The following is a 21116-nucleotide window of genomic DNA, read 5'->3' as shown; positions in this document are numbered from 1 at the left end:
TCGCTGGAGCACCTGGGCAGGCTAGATCTGGAGTCAGTTACACCTCTATGTAGTTTATGCAGCTACTCTGCAGGAGCAGGGAGTATTAAAGATGAGCAAGTGTCAAAGCTTTGGTTTAAAGCTATGAATTGTAACCTGCAGCTACAGCTGGGATTTAGGCCTACACTGTGTGAAAGATCCCGCAGAGGTACGGTTTGTGTCCCACTGCGCATATATATTGTTGTAGCTTTAAAAGAGGAATGGCAAGATACTCAAATATTTCAGATCAGCAGTCTTGCCAAGGTGCAGGGGCGTGATGCATGTGTACTTGTGCTTTGTTTAATGTGTCTTACCCCCCCTGCTTCCTACTGATGTTCTCTGGAATTTCCATCAGCTTTGTTTAAGAATGATTTCATCCTGATTATGATGCAGGCACAGAAATTAATTACAGCAGGAACATGATGGTCATCACAAACATTGTCATATCCTGGTATAAAATAAGTTAATGCATAAACATGACTCTAAATTCAAAAGCTGAAAGGATCACTGTTCTGCTCTTTATGATATCCTGACACGAATGTGGCATAGTGGTTGAAAGTTGTCGATGTGCATTCTGGTATTATGTCTGATAACGCCAATGTTTAACCCACAATGTCTGTGTGTGTTCACAGTCTGAGACCAAACTTTTCAATGGGTCAGACAAGGACCTCTCAGCGGCCGGGAGACTCGCCAAAAAGGAATCCCTCAAGGCAAGGATATTCAAAGAGATTTCACGTTGCCGTCATTGCATGTTGTCTTGCATGAATGAACCAAACGCCTTGTCTTTTTCAAACTGCATTTCAGTCCTCCGTCCTCAAGATGGCAGTGAAGTTCACCTCGGTAATTATCAGCAATTAGTGGCTTGCAGTCATTCTGATTCTGTGCTCAAGAATTGACACTCATTGATATCAATAAACATTATCAATGACTTGTACTAGAAGAAATGTTATAATAAAACTGTGGGTGGCCTTGTGTAGTTGTTTCATGAGCAGAATATGCAGTACTTAATATATACGTATACATGTATGATTGTTAATCCACATTTATTGCAGACATTTCCCAAACATTTTACATCAGTATCCCAAATTTGATGTATATGGCTTTAAACAAGTAGTTTCATTTATGTTTTGACAACACCTGCAATATATGTATACATCTTAATTCATCCAACCATGCATTGCCTTGATTAGTTTCCTTTTCCTTTTACTTTAACACACATGACTAGATTTTCTTTATTTGCGCTTTATTTCCCTTCTGGCAAATATCTTGCATTCAATAACTGTTTTCTGGCTTTATGATCATAGGTTTTATTTATTTCCATTCACCTCAAATTAGCAATACCTTACATGAGACTCCCAGGTGTTATATGTCATACCAATAGACATGAACATGCTTAATACCAAAAACACACCCCATAAACATAGTAGCATTACATGAATACTTAAAACTGGATGTTGCTAAAATGTAGTGAGAATTTTAAGTGATATTGTTAATGCTAGCTAAATTGCTACCCGAATGTTCTGATGAGATTTTGCTGGCCACTTGCTTCTGCTGTGGTAGCCGCAGGGATGCCTGATGGTGTAAGGGTAGAATGCATGGTAGGAGAACGGGCTGTCCAATTCTCTTAGCCTCAGGCGTGAAGTGTGGGGGCGGAAGCGCTAGGTTTGTTTTTTATCCTAAATGACAGGGCATCTTTGTTGGGTGACTAAAAATGGAAGCGCCGTCACCGCGGCATTATGGGAAAGGCTCACGACCCAGCTCCAGCCGGCCCGGGCTCTGACTGCGCGGTTACGCAATGCCCGCGAGGCTCCTGGGAGCCGGACCTGATGGGTCCTAAACGCTGCGGAGGTCTCGTTTGTCCGCCTCGTCCCGTAATTCAGCGCAAAGGGCCTGTGTGATCCCCGCAGCCTCCCGAGCCACTGCGGAGACAGACGAGCTCATCATTATGTTCTCATTATGATTGGTAATGACCGGTCGCTGAGGTCGCCCGCCCGGCTTTGTTCAGTCCTCCCTCGGAAACGTTGAAGGAAATAACAAAATGGTACTGGAAAATTGCAGAACCGAGACCCCTTTCCGAGACCCCTTTCGTAATAAGGGGTATTATATAATGATCAAATTATAGATAATTATGTGAAATGTAATGTATGTAGGTCCTCCTACAAAAGGACATCTGCCAAGCAAGCTATTTTTCTCTTTGTTAATGTTAAGAATACTAACAGTAATACTGGAATTTAATGAACCTTATCTGATAAAAGCCAAACATTGAACTAAAAAAGATTTGGGTGTTGATAATCAGAATAGACTATGATATAGTGAGATATGTCTCATTAGGATTTTAGAGAGTTTATTTTTTCTGTCTTTTTGCCAGAGCACCTGGGTTTGCTAATTTTTTCTCCAAGCTCTAACTTCAGTGTTTTCATACTGTCAGCAGGCCAGGTGCGCAAAATTGTTTAAACACTAGTGAATAACAGGGTACATCCCGTTAGTGCTGGCTAGAAAATGGTTATTCATGGTGGCACTCCCAAACTCATAGTTTGATCTTTTTTCCATTCCACTTCTTATGTACTTCTAATGTGACCACTGACCTGTCACAATAGTATTTACCTTCCCTTAAAAACCTTTAAATGTACGTGTATCTGCACATTGGTACAAGTGTTTTTCTGCACACCAACCAAAAAAAGAAAATGTAGTATTCATAGCGAGCAGTTTCAGAGCCCACGTTCAATTTCACTGCTGTCGATCTGTCTTTACACTTGAAACCAAGCAAATATTAGTCATCATTTTTGTCAGCAACAATAGTAACTGAAAAGAAACACTTCCCTGTAAATTGAGGAAATTTAAGGGAAAAAAATGCAAAGCAGGAAGGGCTCGGCCGGTTTAATAGCTTGGTCAGTTACATGTCGCTGTCCGTGGTCCTGCAGGTCCAGAAAAAGAACTACAGGGAGGAGAAGAAACGGGCCACCAAGGAGCTGCTCAGCACCATCACCGATCCCTCTGTCATCGTCATGGCCGACTGGCTCAAGGTCAGAGGTCACACTGTCAATGTAAACACATGTAGAGATAAAATGAATGTAACGTAAATGAGTTTCATGTAAATGTAAATGTAGAATCTGTTTCTTTCACTTCAAATGGCACCTTGGCTGGAATAACATCTGAATTTTGACCAACCACAAATGCATGGTACCAGTAAAGTAAACTACTTTCCAAGTTTATTCTCCAGCTTATTCTGTCATAGAGTACCAAACCTCTCTTCTTAGGTCCAAATGCTCAAATGAATTTTGATTCATTGACAGTTGAGCTCAAATGCTGGGACCCAAAATCTTGGTGTATTGTATACAGACCTACAGTACCAGTCAAAAGTGTGGCCATATCTGTTTAAGATAATGAGAAACATGCATTCAAAGAAATGCTTAAATGCTTGAAATTTGTTTCATACACAAATATGAATAGTGACACTCATGCCTATGTATGAATTTCTTTCTAAAAAAAATTGTTTTCAAAAACTATTTTTGGCTACTTTGAAGAATCTAATATATAAGATAGTGTTTATTTGTTTAAGTTGTTTCCAAACTTTTGACTGGTACTGCATAAAGCCATAAAGATGGAGACTGGTCTGGGTGTCTGGGTATGGCCTGCAAAACGCCAGGCACAGCGTTCATTGAAAAAGTCGTGAAGTCTGTGTGCGCGTGTGTGTTTGTGTGTGTATCAGATCCGAGGCACGCTGAAGAGCTGGACCAAGCTGTGGTGCGTCCTGAAGCCGGGGGTGCTGCTCATCTACAAAACCAACAAGAACGGCCAGTGGGTGGGCACGGTGCTGCTCAACGCCTGCGAGCTCATCGAGAGGCCCTCCAAGAAGGACGGCTTCTGCTTCAAGCTCTACCACCCGCTGGAACAGTCCATCTGGGCTGTCAAGGTGAGGCCGCACTGCTCTGTGAAAGGTCAGGTCGTGTGTGCATTGAGGTGAAGGTCAGCTTGTTTATGCATGCATGTTATGTAAAAGATAAGCCTTCATGTATTATTTTAAAGGGGAGTGTGAATCTCTGTGTGTATATGTACGTGTTATTTGAAAGGTTAACTATGTATATTTTCTGTTATGTAAAAGGTGACCGTGAACACGTGTGCCAAAGATGTGTATGTGTATGTGTATCTGTGTGTTATGCCAAAAGTAAGCTTCTGTATGATTGTTTGAGTGTGTTGGTTGATTGTGTGTGTGCATGCGTGCGTGTGTGTGATGTAAATGTTATGTGTGTGTATGTCATGCTTTGTGAAAGCTGAGCTTTTTCTCATTCGCAGGGTCCTAAAGGGGAAGCTGTGGGCTCCATCACACAGCCCTTACCCAGCAGCCATCTCATCTTCCGCGCTGCCTCCGAGTCTGATGGTAAGAGCTCATACACCAGAAACATGGGTGTGCCCCTGCAGGGCTTCCCTCACAGGTCTGAAATTTAGGAGCCAGGTGTCGATTTTGTATTTAAATTATAGTAACAAAATTAGAGTGAAAGGCTGGCTCTCTGTTTTGTACCTGTTTTTGTGCAAAATGAGTGTAAGTCCATGTATATGTGTTTTAACTTTAGCATTAAGTGAGGGGCACAGTTAGTGTGGCGTTGTAAGGTGTAGTAGTAATTGTGTCTGTTCCCCAGGATGTTACTGAATGGATGGGTTGGAGCAGTTAGTGTAGTATTGTAAGGTGTGGTGGTAAAATGGTGTGTCTCCTCTCCAGGTCGCTGTTGGATGGACGCCTTAGAGCTGGCTCTGAAGTGCTCCAGCCTGCTGAAGCGCACCATGATCCGGGAGGGGAAAGACGAGGGGGGCGTGAGCATGGAGCAGCCCTCCCACGTCAACTTCTACAGTCTGCTGCGCGCCCACAACATGCAGGGCACCGAAGGCTTCCAGTGAGCGCGCCCAACCTCTCACCTCTCACCTCTCACATCACCACCATACCACAAGATACAGAGATTCTTCCAGCAAGCGCTGACCTGTATCACTGTCCTTCTTTCATAAAAAACAATTGAGACTAGGATCAGAGGTTAGTAAGCTGATCCTGGATCAGTTGTTGGGGGGGGAAGAAAGTACCCATCATGCTGCAAATTGGTTGCTTGCACACGACACTGCCTTTCTGCTGTAAAACTACTCCAAGGGACCCTATGGACATCCTCTCTCAAAATAGCATCTGGATCAATGCCTCACAGTTTGGAAGGGAGTTTTGGAAGGGATTTCTGTCTGTGTGTTTCATACATATTTATTTTCACATCACCAATACACCAAACTGAGATTTAATAGAATTCGTTTGTAGTTGACTTCTTTTCCTCTGTGAGAATACTGTATCCATTAATATCCAAACAGAGATCCTATGGGATGAATCCATGCGTTTGTATCAAGGTCTAAGCAATAGATGAAAGAAATACATGGCGTAGAGCTGTCAGGATGCAGAATGTCCAATTGAAGTGTCTATAATTCTGAAACATTTCTAGCTTGCTTTGTTTTTGGCTGCAAGTCATCTCAGTTAAAATACTCAATACATCACATTGTATTACATGTAATATACTATATTACATTACATATATTGCATTACATTCATTTAGCAGACGCTCTTATCCAGAATGACTTCCAGCACAGTAGAACACAAGTGTATCCATTCAAGTTGAATGAGCATTGGTGTCAGACCAGTATTCATGCAGTATTGTGTAAGATTTATATTTCAAATTAATCAAATCACCATTGTAATCATTGTTGGATGTAGCCAAATTATAAAATGTTCTCTGGTGTGATTTTGAGGTCATCCACTGTGCCCCCACAGATTCAATGATAGCGATCACTTCAAGGATCCGGACCTCTACTCGGACAAGTCGGACCGGGAGAACGAGCACGAGCACGACCACGACCATGACCACGAGGAGTCGGACAATGAGGGGCCGGACAAGAGCGAGGAGAGCGACAGCGACACGTCAGAGCGGCAGGACGACTCGTACGCTGACCTGGACTCCAACGAGGCGCTGCGTGAGACGTCCTACCTGGAGCAGTCTCACGAGGAGCTGGGGGAGGTGAGGGAGGGGCCTTGTGTAGATGGGCGGAGCCTGCAGCTGGCTGACCTTTAAATTGCTGTCCTGTCCTGATTGGCCTGGATTACCCCCCCCGTGTGGTGCTTCTCAGCCAATCGGTGTGAGGTGGGCTGAATTAAAAATCGCACCATTCCCGACGAGCAGTCCTGTGAGACCCATTCCTCCTTATGCAGTGACCTTTTCATTTTAAAATATTGGAAAGTGCTTAGCAGGCTTAATGGGTGTGTGTGTGTGTGTGTGTGCGTGTGTGTGTGTGTGTGTGTGTGTGTGTGTGTGTGTGTGTGTGTGCGTGCGTGCGTGTGTGCAGCCACTACTTGGGTGTATGTGTGTGCAGTGTCAAACATACCTGTTTGTGTATGTACGTGTCTGTGGGTAAGTGGGGGTGTGTGTAGTGGTATGTAGGCACTTATGGACATAACTGTCTGTGTGTGGACGTGTGGGTGGGTGGGTGTGCATGTATGAGGATGTGTGTGTATGTGGATGGGTGTGTATGTGTAGTTACTTGTGTGTATGTAGGTACTACTACATTAAGCCACTCCATGGTGTTTCTGTGTGAAGTGCTGTGTAGGCACTTATGTACATTGTGTTTGTGTGCACGTTTTCCAGGCGGGAGAAGCGTCTCAAACAGAGACCGTGTCTGAGGAGAACAAGTCTCTGATCTGGACCCTGCTGAAGCAGGTCAGGCCTGGGATGGACCTGTCTAAAGTGGTGCTGCCCACCTTCATCCTGGAGCCGCGCTCCTTCCTGGACAAGCTCTCCGACTACTACTACCATGCCGACTTCCTGTCTGAGTGAGCCCCACCTCCTCCATTCTACAATCATACTGGTTATTCAGTAGCAGGCAGTGGGGAACCCCGTTCCCTCAATATCTAAGTCAGCTTCTCTCTGATATGCTCAACCAAAGGTTCAGTCCTTTGAAAAATATGTTTTGTTGCTCTTTGTCTTGCTTTTCTTTATTAATTAAAATGTGTCATTCTCATGAGTAAATGTATAAACAGGCAACTGTTCAGGGCTCCCTTTGATAATTAATTACTGTGCAGTAGCTTCAGCCTTCAGTCTGACTTTGAGTGCTCTTTTCTCTTGGTTTTGAGTGCGGCACTTAAGTAAGTGCTTTTCAGAAGTCACACACCATTAGCGGTCACTGAACTGAACAGTGTTTTGTATATGAAACTGACAAACATAATGATTAAATGATGGGCTTCAAGGAAATGACAGAGCGCTTTGCAGTCAGATGGCCTTCACTGTAAATAAAATTACTGTTAATTGTCTGTAATTTCAATGGGATCCATTCTGTGTGTGTGGTGGCTTCAAAGAGACTGACACTGACTGTCTAAAGCTGTGCCTTGGTCTGTGTGGCTAGGGCTGCAGTGGAGGAGAATGCCTACAACCGAATGAAGAAAGTGGTGAAGTGGTACCTGTCTGGTTTTTACAAAAAGCCAAAGGTAATTAAAATGGTGCTCGCTACCACAGCAACCACCCTGCCATTGGGGGCGTTGCAAGGCACCCTTGCAGGACCCTGCTCACGAGTGCTGGGGTGTGACACGTCTTCTCTCTCTCCCCCCCCCGACTCTAATCCAGGGCCTGAAGAAGCCATACAACCCCATTATCGGCGAGACATTCCGCTGCATGTGGATACACACCAAGACCAACAGCAAGACCTTCTACATCTCTGAGCAGGTAACCTGGGGGTGTAAGGGGAATTCAGCTCATTCAGTTTGTTTTACTGGTATAGTAGGGGTACATTTACTTTGCCAAATTGTGTCCATAAATAACAGTTATCTACGCTTAACACTTGCTTGGGAGGTGTCTTTGCCCTCTGTGAGTATACATGGAAGTAGTGTACATACTAATCGGGTTCTCTACTGACAGGTCTCCCATCATCCTCCAGTGTCAGCCTTCTATGTGAGCAACAGGAAGGATGGCTTCTGCCTGAGTGGTAGCATTCTGGCCAAATCAAAGTTTTATGGTGAGCCAGGCAACTTTTGTCCACTTCCTCAGTCCATGACTTCTCCTTTTTCACCCGAGTAACGGATCCCACCCTGAGCCCAGCTACATCTGCATCCTTTTGTCTCTCCCCAGAATGACTCATAACAGTATCATCAGTTATATAAGTAATGGTTTTGAATCAAGAAACGGCATAATCACACTTACTGTGATTTTGCTAACTACTGGCTGATGTCTGTCCTGAATGATGAAGATATGTTCTTTACACCTTCTCCCTACAGGTAACTCCTTGTCTGCCATACTGGATGGGGAAGCTAGGCTAACCTTCCTCAACAGAGGGGAAGACTACGTGATGAATATGCCCTATGCTCACTGTAAAGGTACGGCTGTTTCTGTTACATCGAATTTTGAAACAATTGAGTTGGATCAAGTTCACTAGTCTGATTTTTGACCCTGTGACCTTTTCACTTGAATTTTGAAAGCACAAGATTTAGCCCCATTATACATATACAGATTTGGGCCTCTCACATGTACTGTGCATTTTTTCTTAGAATGCACTGTGTTGAGGGTAAGCGCAATGCTTCATATCGCCTTGATCTTTTCCTGCAGGAATCCTGTATGGCACTATGACCCTGGAGCTGGCTGGCCAGGTCACCATTGCCTGCGAAAAGACAGGCTATAGCGCCCAGTTGGAATTCAAGCTGAAGGTGCGTCAACTGCAATTGTTTCAGGGTTGGGGAAATGTTGTGAGAATGTTGTATGTAAGCTTATTGGGTAGGCCACAGTATGTCCACACGCGTTTCCTGCTTTCTGTATGGATGGTGTCTGGACTGAAAAAGGCTGTAGTTTTCCGTTTAGCTGTTTGAGAGTCATCCAGAAGACAGATTCTGTTGGACATATTTACGAGGTTTCGTGACAAATTATTACATTTTGTCAAGACTGTTGGCAACACAGATGCCAAGGTAGATTAGAAAGAATTATATTTTTGTGATAAAACTGACAACAGTCATATAACAGTAATTAATGAGTGTTCACTAGAAGAAGTTGTAAAATCAAGACGAAGCTGTTACTGAAGCAGATTTATGGCGCGTTTGCAACCTGTTTTTAATTACATTTCCTCATGAAGCTTGACCTGTGTATGTTTCTGTCCGCAGCCATTTTTAGGCAGTGATGACAGCGTCAATCAAATCGCTGGAAAGATCAAGCTGGGGAAGGAGGTGCTGGCCACCCTGGAGGGCCACTGGGTGAGCTGCCACAACTGAACCCTACGTGGAAAGAGAAGGGGAGACAGAGACAGAGACAGAGACAGAGACAGAGACACAGAGGAGCACGCCACCCAAAAACACTAATTAAATCATCTTTTTGTTAAAACAATTCAGATTAGCCTGTAGCTGTTATTGAAGGCTGCCAAATTTTAGGTATGTGCATAATTTTGGTTCCTCAGTGCCGGTAATTCAGTGCAGTCCAGCCACTGGCAGGCATAAGTGGGCAAATAAAGCCACTCTGGGTTGTCCCGGCTGTCTGTGAACTGGATTGCTTTTACCACACTCTGTGACTGACACTGAACAAGAGCCTGGCCTTGTATAGAACACATATCTTGGATTTTAGCCTAACTCCTACCTTTGAAAAGCAGGCAACAAGTGGAGACCTCTCCAAACTATTTCAAAGGTAATAAACGATTAGTACATTTTAGATTTTTGGGTGGAGACTTCCTTTCATAGCAAACACTCTTCAAACTCCTCACCCTGCACTTAAACACATTATCACTGAGGAGAGTGCAGGGCTTTGAATCATTACAAAACCGCTATGAGAACAAGCGTATTCCTAATGTGCAAAAAATGAGCATGCTCAGATTTTAAGTGGTTGATGCACTTTCAGATTAACGGCTTGATTTTACTTTCTCTCTGCCTCTCGGTATGTATTACAAAATGGTTTTTCTAAAAGCATAAACCATTTGAGCATCTGGATTATAAAACACAGGGAACATGGCACAGGCACAAATGTTCTTAATGAAAGGACGGTAAAGTGCCTTATGCTTTCCTTCGTCAGCTATGGGAGTCTGACCGCAGAGGTTAGAGATGCTGTGCTTGGGTCTATTGTGGGCTCTCCGGTGCTCCTCGTTAAAGATTAGTAGAATAGTAGTGGCTCAGAGGATCAGGTTGTTCCACACAGCCTTGATCAATGCTCTGCTGCAGTGCGCTTTCCTGGCCCGCTAGGAATCGCTCCCTGTCCGGAGTCTCTGTTTCACCGAAGGAGCACTCCAGCAGCCTTTTATCTATCTCCGCACGCATCGAATGTCCCTCCAGCTGCATGCGGGCCACAGGCTCGGTGGAAACCCGACGCTGCCGAATCCTCCAGGGGGTGCCCTGAGAGGGCTTCTTGCTTTTTACTCTTCTGAATACCAGTGCCCCAGGACTGATATTATATTTGATATCATATTGTGTGAGGAGAAATGCATTAGTGCTTTCGTAGTGGGATATACTGCAATACTCTGTGGGATGGTGTGAGTGTCAGTCTGTGCTTAGAGAGGAGGACTCTGGTGTCAAGGGTTGGAGGGAGGTATCTTAATGCAACTGTCAATTAAAGTCTGAGCTGTAGAGAAACTATAGAATGTAAAAGTTGCGTTAATGAACAGAGGCCTCTGCCATGCAATTGAATGTAATGTACTGATGAATGTAATGATGTGATAAAAAGAGTCTCATTGTACTGAACGGGCTCTGTGTCCCCCTTCAGGACAGCGAGATCTTCATCAATGACAAGAAGACGGGCGTGGTGGAAACCTTCTGGAACCCCACGCCCGAGCTGCGACAGAGCCGGCTGACCCGCTGCACGGTTCCACCCGAGGAGCAGGGCGACTTCGAGTCCGAGAAGTGAGTTCTGGATCGATACTGTACAGGCCCTGTCTTAGGGAGCCCTCTCATTGCTATGCTTACAGAGCTCATGTTAAGCATTTGCTGATCTGCGGCTGGTAGATCGTTATATCAGCTGTAGGGTGGGCAGAATTTGACGTTTATATTCATCACTAAGACTTGTCCTTACGATGCGATTGCTTTCTAATCATGATGATATACCTGCAGGCCTGCATCTAATTTAGGAAATGTACTGCACTGGCAGACCTCATAATTATTTCAGGTGAATTGCTTCCAGCAGTGCATCGCTGAGGGTAAGACTGCTTTATAATGCCCTCATTTAGGCATATGAGGGGAAATCAAGAGCTGCCAAAAGATCCTGCACTCAAATGCAAACATGAATGCAATCTTGACAGCTAATACGATCTTACAGATCAGATTTAATTCATATCCAGAATTCAGATTAATCCAGACAGGTATGCTTTACCCTACCATGACTTTCTTTGTTAAATTAAAAAAATCAGAAGTACAAATTTTCAGGTTCCTATGGCAAATTATCGTTCTGAAGCAAGAGATTATTCTACTCAATTTGCAATTTAGAGATCGACAATGAACACATGAAAAAAAATAAATGGGGATGCCATCCTGGCATGACAAGTTATGGTCAAGTTACCTGTGGCTAAATCGTCTTTATACATGGATTTTGAGGCAGATTGGGTTTCATCTTGGGATGCTCTCTCTGATGATAGCCTTTGTCAAATATTATATTCACATGTGAGTTCAGCATGTGTCAGGCTGATATCCAGTCTGGGTACATAGCAGCTCAGACAGTTGCCTGTTCCGGCGCCTGGTGATTAATTCAGTGGATGGAGAACACAGATGCCTTCTAATCTCAGACCTGCTGGTGCTCTGGTCCTCATTACATTACATCACATTACAGTCATTTAACAGGCACTCTTTCCCAGAGCGACTTACGTAGGTTACAATTTTTACATCTTATCCATTTATACAGCTGGATATTTACTGAGGCAATTGTGGGTTAAGTACCTTGCCCAAGGGTCCAGCAGCAGTGTCTTAGCAGGGAATCAAACCAGCAATCTTTCAGTTATGAGTCCTGCTCCTTACCGGTACACTACACTGCCGCCCCACAGGCTGTGGCAGCATGTGACGCGCGCCATCAACAACAAGGACCAGACGGAGGCCACCAACGAGAAGTTCATCCTGGAGGAGGCGCAGCGCAAGTCCACCCGCGAGCGCAAGGCTAAGTGCGAGGAGTGGATGCCGGCGCTCTTCGAGCAGGACGCCCTCTCTGGAGAGTGGCATTATAAATATGCCGAGTGAGTGTGTGTCTTTCCCTCTCTCACACACCACAGAGAACACTCAGGCGCAAGAGTGACACCTACTGGATGGCAAGAGGATTGCACGAGGTTGCATGAGTGGCTAAAGTTTAGAATATCCTTAACAAGGCCTAGGTTATCATTACCTTTCAATAGGCCCCCAAGATTGAAACTGTTAGTATTAGTAACAACCAGCTCAAGGGACATCCTTCCCGTCATGACTGTGAAATAGTAACTTGTAACTATTCTTTTAAAGTTCTGAAATGTTATTTAGACTGATGAAGTTCTCATTCTCTGAAAATGCCCCATGTTTGAGATTGCTTGTGTGGTTACATTAAACTTTTCATACATTATATCTAGGCAGCTTTGCATGCAATGTTTTCTTAGTACTAGTCCTAGGGTGAAAATCTATAAGAGAGTGACACCTAGTGGATATTCAGAGATTCTTCAGGTCAGAGGAATAGATTTTGTGAATGGGACCACAATATGGGAGACACCTAAGGTCTGTGTTGGTGACTTAAGAGAATGATGCTTCCAGAGTTTCAGTTTTCAGTATCATAAAGAGAATATACAGTATGGAATATTACTTGCCCAAAACTGGTTAGAAACAGTCATTTTGTACCTGCGTACCAATTTCCAATTTCATTATACAATGAAGAATGTGCCATTCACACAGAAAAATGACATTCTTACAATTTGGTCTTTCGCTTATCTGGCTGTATACTGCAGGTCAATATTAAATTAAATAAAGTCATTTAATACACACAGCCATGGTTCAAGGCAGAATTGAACTAATTTCCTCTTATGTATTGTGAGAAGATTCAAACTGAGTTGAATTTCTAGTGCAGAGCAAAATGTGAATTCCTCATTGTATGGATGTTAGCTATAAGATATGTAGTAGCATGTTATTGTTAGCCAGCTGCAACAGTGGTATCAAGCTGCTATAATTACAAGCTATACTCTTGTACTACACAGATGTGCGTGTGAATGCATATACAAGTATATGTAATATGTGCTATGTATATTATATGTACTTTTTCAAGCAGTTGTTGCCTGAAGGAAATGAGTTTTACCAATCCCCGCAGTACTGAGAGCATTAGTCATTTAAAGAGAGTTGGGAAACATGCCGGACTGCAGCTCTCTTCTGATTCCTTTTCTTCCATTTCCTGTCTCCCCCAGCACTCGGCCGTGGGATCCGTTGAACGATTTAATTCAGTTTGAGAAAGACGGCTGCGTCCAGACCAAGGTTCGGCACCGCACCCCGATGGTACGTTCTGGCAGTGTAATTAGTCTCAGTAACCAGGGTTCCAGGAGGGACAATTGCAAGTGCCAGGTAGGTTGGCCCGAGCGAGCTCCCAGAATTCCCTGTGCCTCCGTGTCGCTGCCGCCGCCGCCTGTGCCTCCGCCCGAACCGTTCACCGGCCGCCATGACCCAGCTGCTTTCTGTGGCCTCGCCGCCTCGTCGTCATGTCCTTTTTCTTTTCACCGTGGTCTTTTTTTTTTTATTCTTTCTTTCAAACCTGTCTGTCCTTTGTTTCGGCGAGAGAGGCTGCCCTTGTCTCTGCTCTGTATTCTGCACTGTTTTTGTCCGTTGAGATGTGCACGGCAGTACCGGCTGGCCGGGCATGCGGCATGCGGCATGCTTTACAGCGGCGCTGGGCGTTCTGTGAGTGCGTGCGCATGCCTGCCCGTGTTCGTGTTCACTGATGCTCTGTCTTGGTTTGTGTGATTGTGCGTGGTCAGAGTTGTCAGGTTGGCATTTGTGTGTGTTTGTGTGTTCTGAGTAGTGTCATATTGATGTGTGGGTGTATTTGCATGTCGTCATATGTATGTGTGTGGGTTTTGACAAGGTTGGTTTCACAAGGTTGGTGTGCGCATGCGTGTGGAAGTTGATCGCGCGTACATGCTTATGTGCGTTTGTTGTGTCAGGATGTTGTGAGTGCCATCTGTGTGCACTCTGTGCTGATGAGTGACCCCTCCCTCACAGGTAACTGTCCCCAAACGCAAGCACAAACAGAGCGATAAGCCCAAGACCCGGGGGGTCCGCTGCTCGTCGCCAGAGCTCGACCGCCGTGACTCCTCCTGCAGCGAAAGTAAGTTCCGTTCCACAGTCACCACACCGGCGCAGGACAGATCCAGAGTGTCTTTAGAGTTTTCATTCAGACTATCAGATTTAGTTACGTGTTATATAAATGGAAGGACTCACTTGGAAAAATCTCCAGAAAACATCATCTTTTTAAAAAAAAAAAAATTAAAAATAATGGTTTAATGCATTTGTGTCTGTACCAGTTGAACCTTGTCTGACTAATTATTGAAACTTGCTTGTGGAGCGCTTCTAATATTGTGAATCTGTGTATGGCTTTCACTTGTGTTATACTCTGCCTCGCTTGTAAGTCGCTTTGGATAAATCCCAAGCCAAATGAATAAATGTAATGTAATGTAAATCATCTTTTCTACATTTACTGTGCTTTGATGCGGCAGTAGGAATGACCCCGTCTGCATTTTCCTGTATAGCGCATCCGTGCGTGCGTGTGTGTGTGTGTGCGTGCGCGTGTGTGTGCGGATTCTCTCTGATGCCAGTCGCGTCTCCTTTCCCAAGGGCACAAAACCAAGCACATCAGCCGATTACGGAAAAAAGGGGCGGACCTGAGCGAGCTTCAAAGTGCCATTGAGTCCATAAAGCAAACTCAGGAGGAGATCAACAGGTAATTAGCATCCGCGTGCATAACGGCGCGGCTCGGGGCTAATTGCGTCTGTCATGCTGACGGGGCGCAGTTTGTAACACCCGCTCTCTCCGTCTCAGGAGCATCGCCACACTGCGCACCCGGGCGTCCGTCTCGCCGCCGCCGTCGGAGGGACACGCCCTGCAGCAGCGGGACTACATCGTCATTATCCTCCTCATCTTCCTCCAGATCGTCATCAACTTCCTCTTTAAGTAGCGCCGACCCGATCTGCAGAGAGACAGAGGGAGAGAGAGGACCAGGACTTGAAAGGGGGGGGGGGGGTTCTGAACAGAGGAGGGAGACAGACTGGGAGGGGCCTTTATGAGTATAGTCCCCGGAACTTCTTCCTACTCTGATCACGCCAAGGGCCCCATAGATCTGCAAAAAAAAAAGTCACACACAATCATCACAAGCGGAAGGATTCCCAGTTTTGGTTGTACATGAAGTTTACTGTTTGATTTGACGTTATAGTGGCAATCCGAAAGGTACATGCGTTTCAGTGGCTAAAGGGTGGGATGTGGAGTCCACGTTTTGTTGTGAAAGTAGTTCATTCCTCTGGTTGGCCAGAATTACATAGAATATGTGAGGGGGAAGGGAGTACCTTATGTGTGTGAAAGGTAAGGAAGTACATAATGTGTGGCAGGGGGAGGGGCGGGGGGGGGAGGCAGAAAGGTCTGTCCCCTGCACTGCACCCAGGCCTCCACATTGCAGACTGCTTCATCTCCCACCCTTAACTTTTTTTTTTACCATGTTTTTAACTTTTTTCCTCTCTTTCCTCATTTTTTTTACAATTTTGAATTTGTGTTCTGTGTCAGTGCACCTGAACGCTTGTTCTGAAAATGGGATGGGAGAGAAAAAACTAGAAGAAAGTACTTTGCTTTCTGTCATTTGGTATGACTTGAGGTTTGTTCCGTGAAGGTAAACGGAAAGAAAATCTACATTTTTTTTGGAAAGTGTTTTCACTTCCCAAAAAATTAAGTCATAATCTTAGATAACAAAAGAATGCCTCTTTTCATAGATATCACTCTTTTTAATAGGTTTGAATGTGCAATGAAATCTAGTCATTTATTATTACTGTATGGCTAATATATACAGTATGCCGAATGCTTCATTATCCCATATAATTCATATCGAATGTTTACCGTACCAACATTGGAATTTGTTAAGTGAGAAGGGGAATGATTGATTTTTAAGGTTAGTGGCCACCTACCACTTGTTCCCGACTCCGATATTATTAGAAAACAATAGCTAAGTACCATATGTAGAATAGTACATTAGTACACAAGCTGTAAATACTATACAGAATGGTACTCTGCCAGGAGTGGCATTTTTAAGACGTGTACAGAAATCTCTGTATCTGCCAGTCTCTTCCTCTCCCTAACCACGTGTCGTCGCTGACCTCCGTGTTTCGTTCGTGCCGTACCTCCTAGCCCATTGCAGAAAGCCAGACCGTAGAATGTGTGTCTAACAGTGCCTTCTGGGGTGGGTTTTATAAAGAGGCTGATGGGAGCGCGGATGCTTTCCTTAACCGTAGCTGTGTGGAGTTGGACGTGCCATAACTAGCCTTAGAAGAGTCTCCCACGACACGAATGTGGCTCCTCCTGTCTCCACCACCTGAGCAGTGTTTTTTTTTGTTTTGTTTCGTTTTTGAGTCAGTGCAGTGCATATTTTGTGCAGAATCCCTGATCCTTATATCACTTGGATTGGTGCTGTTGTAATGGGCTTGGTGAGTGGGACGGGCCATCCGGAAGATTTACAGGCTAGGATCTGCACAGCATCTATTCCGTATTCCCTGAGCTGAGCTACTGCCGCAACGGCCTGTTTTTTTCTATATATTAACCCCTGTCCTTTATTCAAAAAGGCAAGAAGGAGGGGAAGAGTCCATTGTCTGTTTCTCTGTGTTGTTTGTCGTTAATATGAATTTTGTTTTATACATCACACATTTTGCTCCTAGTGTGGCTCATTGTTTTTAATACCTGTGTATGTATTTTGATGATAGATGTTACGTTGACCGCCGACACGAAGAGGGACCGTCCAATTCACGTGAATGTCAAACCCTCGTCTCTCCATACATTAGATACTTATTTATACGATAAAGCGACTTCTTGTAAGTTTCCTGTCTCATCTAACATGTCATCAAATAAACTCCGACATCTGCATCATCAACAAATTGTGTCCTCTTTTTCTTGAGTAAATGGCCTCTTTGTTGTTTAAGCCATTTTTGTGTAACGGTAAGTTTACAGAACACAAGGGCCTTGTGCTATTCTGTGGTAGTTCTCATACTCAAGCACAGAGTCATGGTCAATAAAGGCTGTTAGATGTCACATATTTGTTGAAATGCTTGACTGAAGAAGAAAATGTTTTATTGTCAGAAATACCGGTTCTGTTGAAGGGCCCCTGTGTGTCATATGTGGGTCCTGTTCTCTCAGATAAATTAGGCACATAATACTGGAGCTGTTTATGTTCATTGTGCCATCTGCTTGAATCTAGAATCTAGTTTGTGATAAAACAATTATAAAAATTTCACTGTAACATGTTACCGCTGTGTGTGCTGTTTGGTAGTTTTTTGCCTGTCTCAAATAACTGTTTGCAATTCCATTTTAATATCAACTCAGTTTGAAGAGAGATTTACCTGTTCAAGGATATTGCACTTTGTGTCAAAGTTCCCAAAGCTGCAGAATTTCTGTCAGCTTCATGTGGTTTTCTGTTATTCTGGAAAACTGCTGAAACAACTACAACTCCTCTTGAATGACAACTGTCATAAATCCATCATTAACACTCCAGAAATAAACTGGCAAGATTTTGCTGGACACCCATCAGTATTTCTGCATTAAACAATAAGGGAGGTTGCACTGAAGTAACGGGTGACTTCTGTTTTCCTTCATGAAAAATGTGGTTAAAGACGGACAAAACAGAAGGTAGTTGACTAAAGATATAATGAACGTTTGTCTGGGAAAGACTCCAGGGTTTAGTCTGAAACTAGGTCCCGTCTAGTGTCTGTGCAATCAGTATTTCATCAAGTTGAAAGCCAGTTGGATCAGATGTGACCGCAGTTCGGATCGACAGAATACACTGATAACATCTTAGCTAATGACAAGGAGCCTCATTCAAACACCGGATATATTTCTTACCTTACCATTGACCTTGCTCATTCAACATTTCAACATCCTTCAAAACATGAATTGACCTTGTATAGACCTTGCTCAATGTAAGTACTGAATAGAGCATTTTTCAAATTACAGTACAATTCAATTACAGTATCTCCTCTGCATCTCAATTTCTCTGGTTCATACTTAAAAAAAATCGAAGTGATGGCGATACCACAGCCACTCCGTGCCGTTCTGGATCGGCCCTGCCACTTCCCCTGTGCCATTATGGTCCTGGCTGTGTCCTGCCGTCACTGGGATCCAACTGTTTTCCTGGTTACTGCCATTGACATCTTCAAGTGACTCATGGCTGCAGCGCTTGTTGTGTTTCTCAGGGTGGAGACAGCAGGTAAAGAGTGTTTACAGCTGCCGGAAGGCCTGGGCTCTTCCTCCTTTTTTATCACTTTGGCTGCAGGACTTCTTTTGTCCAGCTGATTTCTGGGTCACCCTCAGATGACTCAGATGAATTTGTCCCACGTTCTCGCACAATATATTAAGCAATTAACATTTGGTCTTGTTCAAAGATGTCAAGGTAATTTCACGATGGAGCAAGAAAGGCAATGTCTTTGTGTACAATGAGGAAAGTGAACAAAGTTCTGCTAGAAAGTGATTTTTAAAAATGGAGCTATTGTTGTGATTGGTATTGTATGTGACATCACAGAAACTCGTCCGGCATCCCTGGGGAAAGGGTTCCAAAACTGCACTTGTACAGATGAATTCACAATGTGCAGTCACACACAAATGATTTTGTCAGTGCATTTGAATGGGATGGTGAACTAAAACACTAAGCAATTTCCTAGAAGATTTTACATTTTGAATTTGCAGATATCACGCTTTGCCTGTTATTAGATTATGTAATTATACTTTATATACATTTGGAATAAAGTCCGTTGGGTAAGTTGTTACATTCAAATGTTTTACAATTATTGATCTCTGTTTACAGAATCTGTCATGATGTTAGAGAGTACAGAAATTCGGACAACCATATACAACCTATCCAAAGTAGAGGAACAAAAAGGAATAACAATGATATGCAGATGAGGAGATTGGGAAGCATAGTGAAATTCAGTATAGTACACTGAAAACCAATGCACTCGGGCAGATTGAAAATCAAGTCAGATTAGAACATTGTGTTCGCCTTTTTTCTCTTTTTTTTTTGCATGTGTGATCAATGCTCAAAAAAACAATGTACAGTGGAAGATCTGTAGTACATTTTCTTTGCATTTTATTTTTACTTTGCTTTTTTATCCTCAGTGTGGCACCAAAAGCTTCCATAGTCGGCTGTCCTCATCCTTCCTTGTTACCGATTATAACATGCTGGTTCATTTTTTATTATGCCCAGCAGGGGGGGCACTGTGAACACATTACTCTATATTTCCTGTTTTTATGGCAGCCTCAGAGATGATACAAATCAAGTGCCCTGATAAAAAGGTATGTTAGGGTAAGGTACAGTATTAGCGTAAATGTGTGCAATGGGTTTATATAAACAAGCTCTTTACAACAGTAATGATTTCTGTACCTACAAATTTGAAAAAAAATACTAAAAGGATAAAATACATGATATTACTAGTTCTACCATACTCTTGTTTGACAGAGGTTTGAATTCAGCAGATATTGATGCACAGCACACAAACTTAAATGCATGCCAAATATCGCAAAACATGCTGTTAAACACAACATGAATCTGTTCAGTGGATTGTGCCGATTAAGCATGTAATTAATCAGTCATTAAACATGAAACATGACCTCTGTCTATGGAACATCCTCTATTAAGGGTCACTCACTAACAAATCACATACACGTGTACCAGCTAAGTACAGATTTGGGACAATGAATGTGGCAACTAGCCTACAGCAGGTGGAAATATTGCAGCAGTTCAAGCTGCTTGTGCTGTCGCAGTTTGATGATGTTATCACTGCTGGCTCTCACTTTGCTTTGTAGTCGTGACTGAACCATCTTAACCACATGTGCCGCGAGCCGGAAGGGACGAGGCCACTGGGTCGCTGAGAACTGGAAGGGAAAGATCTGGGGTTGCCGGACTCTTCGGTGTGCGTTGGTGACAATATTACATCCAGACTTACTGACAGCGACGAGGGCAGCCCTTGTTCCCACCCTGACTGTACAATACCATCACAACAATAGCTCCATTTTTAAAAATCACTTTCTAGCAGAATTTTGTTCACTTTCCTCATTGTACACAAAGACATATCCTTTCTTGCTCATGAAATTACCTTGACAGCTCTCAGAATGTGAGTGGCAGCGGTGCCTCACTCAGTGGTGTTGCTGGGTTAGGAGCGGATCAGGCCCACACTGCATACAGGCCCAGTGCTCCCCACTTTTTACGGGCACAGCCTTGGATTTAAAGCATCGGCCACCGCGCCGCAGATCAAGTCGATTTACGAACACAGAAGCTGCATTGAATGGTGAGCTTACAGGCTGAGAGTGTCAGGTTGGAAACGTTGGCTAAGCACGGTATAGCCACAGCAATTCAATCTGCGGCCGCTTTATGAGGATTACAAATCACTGATTCCCCCTAGTCAATCAGAACCTAGTACAATGTACCTGTGTGCCAGTGGCCCCTGTTGCGTACTCACAGGTTCCTGCTGCTGCAGCCTGCAGAGTTGCAATGGCTGTTGGGTAACATTAGCTGCACTCCTCCCTAAACAAAGTACAGGTTGAAACAACCATTTTAATAAGACCTTTCCCACACATTTAAGTTCCGTATGGTACAGCTGAGTCTTTAAATTAATAGGTGGTAGGGTAACACAGTCAATCATATATAACAGAGCCAGCAAAATGTTTTACTTTTCTGACTATGTCTAGGGCTCTCTCCTATATTGTATATATCACAAAATATGCTACAGTGGTTGCTTCTGCATTTAAAGCTCTGAAAATAGCTTAAATTTGTGCGCAAACTTAACTTTAATATTCCACAAGGAAAGTTATTGTCTGGCACTGTTGGTGCAACACATCGGCTGTAATAGCTGTCTGGCTTCGCCATAATGAAAAAGGATGGCCGTATTGTTTAATGCTGACGGTATGA

At 43.7% G+C, this 21116-nt stretch overlaps 1 protein-coding gene across 11 annotated transcripts in view; it reads left to right on the top strand.

Moving 5' to 3' along the window:
• Positions 1-15203, top strand: part of LOC118770297 (oxysterol-binding protein-related protein 8-like) — an 80816-nt gene extending 65613 nt beyond the window's left edge. For 9 of the 11 annotated variants that reach the window (XM_036517887.1, XM_036517884.1, XM_036517885.1 and 6 more), the window contains 19 exons: positions 651-728; positions 2940-3041; positions 3728-3931; positions 4312-4396; positions 4736-4907; positions 5813-6056; positions 6681-6865; positions 7435-7516; positions 7653-7751; positions 7944-8040; positions 8300-8398; positions 8628-8725; positions 9173-9262; positions 10752-10888; positions 12019-12204; positions 13384-13537; positions 14192-14297; positions 14804-14909; positions 15008-15203. In XM_036517887.1, coding sequence (XP_036373780.1) covers positions 651-728; positions 2940-3041; positions 3728-3931; positions 4312-4396; positions 4736-4907; positions 5813-6056; positions 6681-6865; positions 7435-7516; positions 7653-7751; positions 7944-8040; positions 8300-8398; positions 8628-8725; positions 9173-9262; positions 10752-10888; positions 12019-12204; positions 13384-13537; positions 14192-14297; positions 14804-14909; positions 15008-15143 — 2460 coding nt within the window. In that variant the 3' untranslated portion in view covers positions 15144-15203. The remainder of the gene's footprint in view (positions 1-650; positions 729-2939; positions 3042-3727; positions 3932-4311; positions 4397-4735; positions 4908-5812; positions 6057-6680; positions 6866-7434; positions 7517-7652; positions 7752-7943; positions 8041-8299; positions 8399-8627; positions 8726-9172; positions 9263-10751; positions 10889-12018; positions 12205-13383; positions 13538-14191; positions 14298-14803; positions 14910-15007) is intronic. The other 2 variants (XM_036517894.1, XM_036517892.1) reach the window with 1 other exon arrangement.
• Positions 15204-21116: the final 5913 nt, after the last annotated feature.

The sequence above is a fragment of the Megalops cyprinoides genome, chromosome 23, assembly GCF_013368585.1.
Source record: "Megalops cyprinoides isolate fMegCyp1 chromosome 23, fMegCyp1.pri, whole genome shotgun sequence".
Taxonomy (NCBI): Eukaryota; Metazoa; Chordata; class Actinopteri; order Elopiformes; family Megalopidae; genus Megalops; species Megalops cyprinoides.
This window is presented reverse-complemented; position numbering and strand designations above follow the sequence as displayed.